We start from the raw sequence: 1,971 nt of genomic DNA on the forward strand, positions 1-1,971 counted from the left end.
ATGTCCAGCTCTCTCTGTCACAGGTATAACCCGACCTCCCGACTCTCTTATTGACTTTAAAAAACGTCGCCACAACTATAATTACAATTGAGATTTAAACAGAATACCGACTATAAACAGAGAGAAAAATATTTTTTATAGAACCGGTAAGTCATCATAATTTCGAAAAATACGGCTTTCCCAATAGTCTAAGTAGAGGAGGAAGTATAGTGGGAAAAGCCCTGGTTTGCTGTCCGACTGTGCCTTTTAATGACAGTCTTCGCATATGTTCCATTCACAAATTTCAGATGCGGCGGGATCTGGGTGCCAGATGTGCCATCTTGTACTACTACGCAATCTTCTTGGACCACTCCCCGCGATCCCTTAGGAACCAACCGAACCACTCTGCCGTATCTCGGTGGTCTTCATCAAATCGAATTAGCGATGTTTCCGAGATTATGACACCTTCGATTAATTACCCGAGTCGCACTACTTCTGCCAAAGAATACGCGAATTTATTTATCCAGTATCGTTGGAGAAATTTTAATTTTGTTATACTCGTTGAATATATAATTGTATATTTGTTGATAAACTTAGTCAAAATAATATTTTAACGAATAGATAAATAAATATAATTAAAGTCTTACAAAAATTTTTTCAATTTTTGAAAAAGCTTTGAAGTAAAAATATTGATATCGCCTAGTACTGACTGGTGATTGTTGAGCTCGAGTGATCTCATTTTTCTCACTTCATCGGATGTTACTCTGTTATATTTTTCTTGCTTTCCAGACGTTAGTTTTTAACGCCTTCTATTTGCTAAACTAGACCTTATAAATAGGACGTGTATATAATGATTTATTTGCTTATCTAGGGGCAATACGTAATAACTTGCTGCCATAGTGAGTCCGTTAAATTAGTCCCTGTGTGCCGTTCTATAGTATTTTGTTTAGGAGTAGAAATTATGTATATAGATATAACTTACCCAGCCAAATCTGTCTTGTTTGACGAGCTTGTGCATAATCGAGAGTGAAAACTATTAAGATACCCACGATAAAACAGCACCTTGTTGGCATCCTGTTATGTACTGGGATATTTTCACAACGCACCTTGTTATGGGCGTAACATGAATGTACTCTGAAAAAAAATATATCACGTTGTATCATCATTTTTTCTTGTTTGCACTTTTCATTGAACTTATTAATTTTATTATTAAAAATGTACATTCCATTATTGTGACTTTCTTAAAAAGGATAAATATCTATCATTGTCTAAACAGCGATTGTGAATGACATCATTCGTTTTCATCTTTTACTAGGAAAATATTAATATTATTCCAAGGTGCAAAATGAATAACTATAAATATATATACATACATATACATTATATCATCAATACCAAATACATTAAAACAAAATAATAAAATATAATGTAAATAAAAAATGCTTATAATTTTAAATTAAGGTAAATAATTAATTTCTTTGTACCCGTACAGAAAAAAAGTAAGACAATTCAATTAGTAAAGATATTATTTTTCTGTATTTTTTGCAAGGAAATCAAAATTTAAAATAATAAACAATATATGCGGTGAATAATTATAGGCCCAGTCGCATGCTTAAAAAGCGATTGATCTCCCAGGTTCATTAAATACCATTTCTGAGAATAAATACATAGAGTCCTCGATTTCTGGCTTCCTTTTCCAGTATTTCGTTACCTTCTATCGTGATGCCGCTGCTCCAAGTGCAGTTTCTGTGGTTGTACCTTGGCTAGGCGCCAAAACCAAAAAGGCATTTACCGAGGACAAACTAATAATTTTAGATACTTCGCTATAAGCGTAGGCGCCTTTTCATTTTTGCTACTTTATGCTCCCTTCTCTTTCGAATCTATTCATCCAAGAAAACGGACCATGAAATCTTGCTTCTTATGAATTCATTGCATATTCCATTTTAGCTACTCGTACGGGCAAAATTGATTTTTTTAAATCTTACTCAGTGC

At 33.5% G+C, this 1,971-nt stretch overlaps 1 protein-coding gene across 1 annotated transcript in view; it reads right to left on the reverse strand.

The window, feature by feature from the left end:
• Nucleotides 1-1,108, reverse strand: part of LOC105365248 (fibroblast growth factor receptor homolog 1) — an 11,699-nt gene extending 10,591 nt beyond the window's left edge. Inside the window, exon 1 of the mRNA XM_011503359.1 lies at nucleotides 962-1,108. Within this exon, the coding sequence (XP_011501661.1) occupies nucleotides 962-1,052 (91 nt within the window). The 5' untranslated portion in view covers nucleotides 1,053-1,108. The remainder of the gene's footprint in view (nucleotides 1-961) is intronic.
• Between the last annotated feature and the right edge of the window lie 863 nt (nucleotides 1,109-1,971).

The sequence above is a fragment of the Ceratosolen solmsi genome, unplaced genomic scaffold (genome assembly GCF_000503995.2).
Source record: "Ceratosolen solmsi marchali unplaced genomic scaffold, CerSol_1.0 scaffold63, whole genome shotgun sequence".
NCBI classification, from domain to species: Eukaryota; Metazoa; Arthropoda; class Insecta; order Hymenoptera; family Agaonidae; genus Ceratosolen; species Ceratosolen solmsi.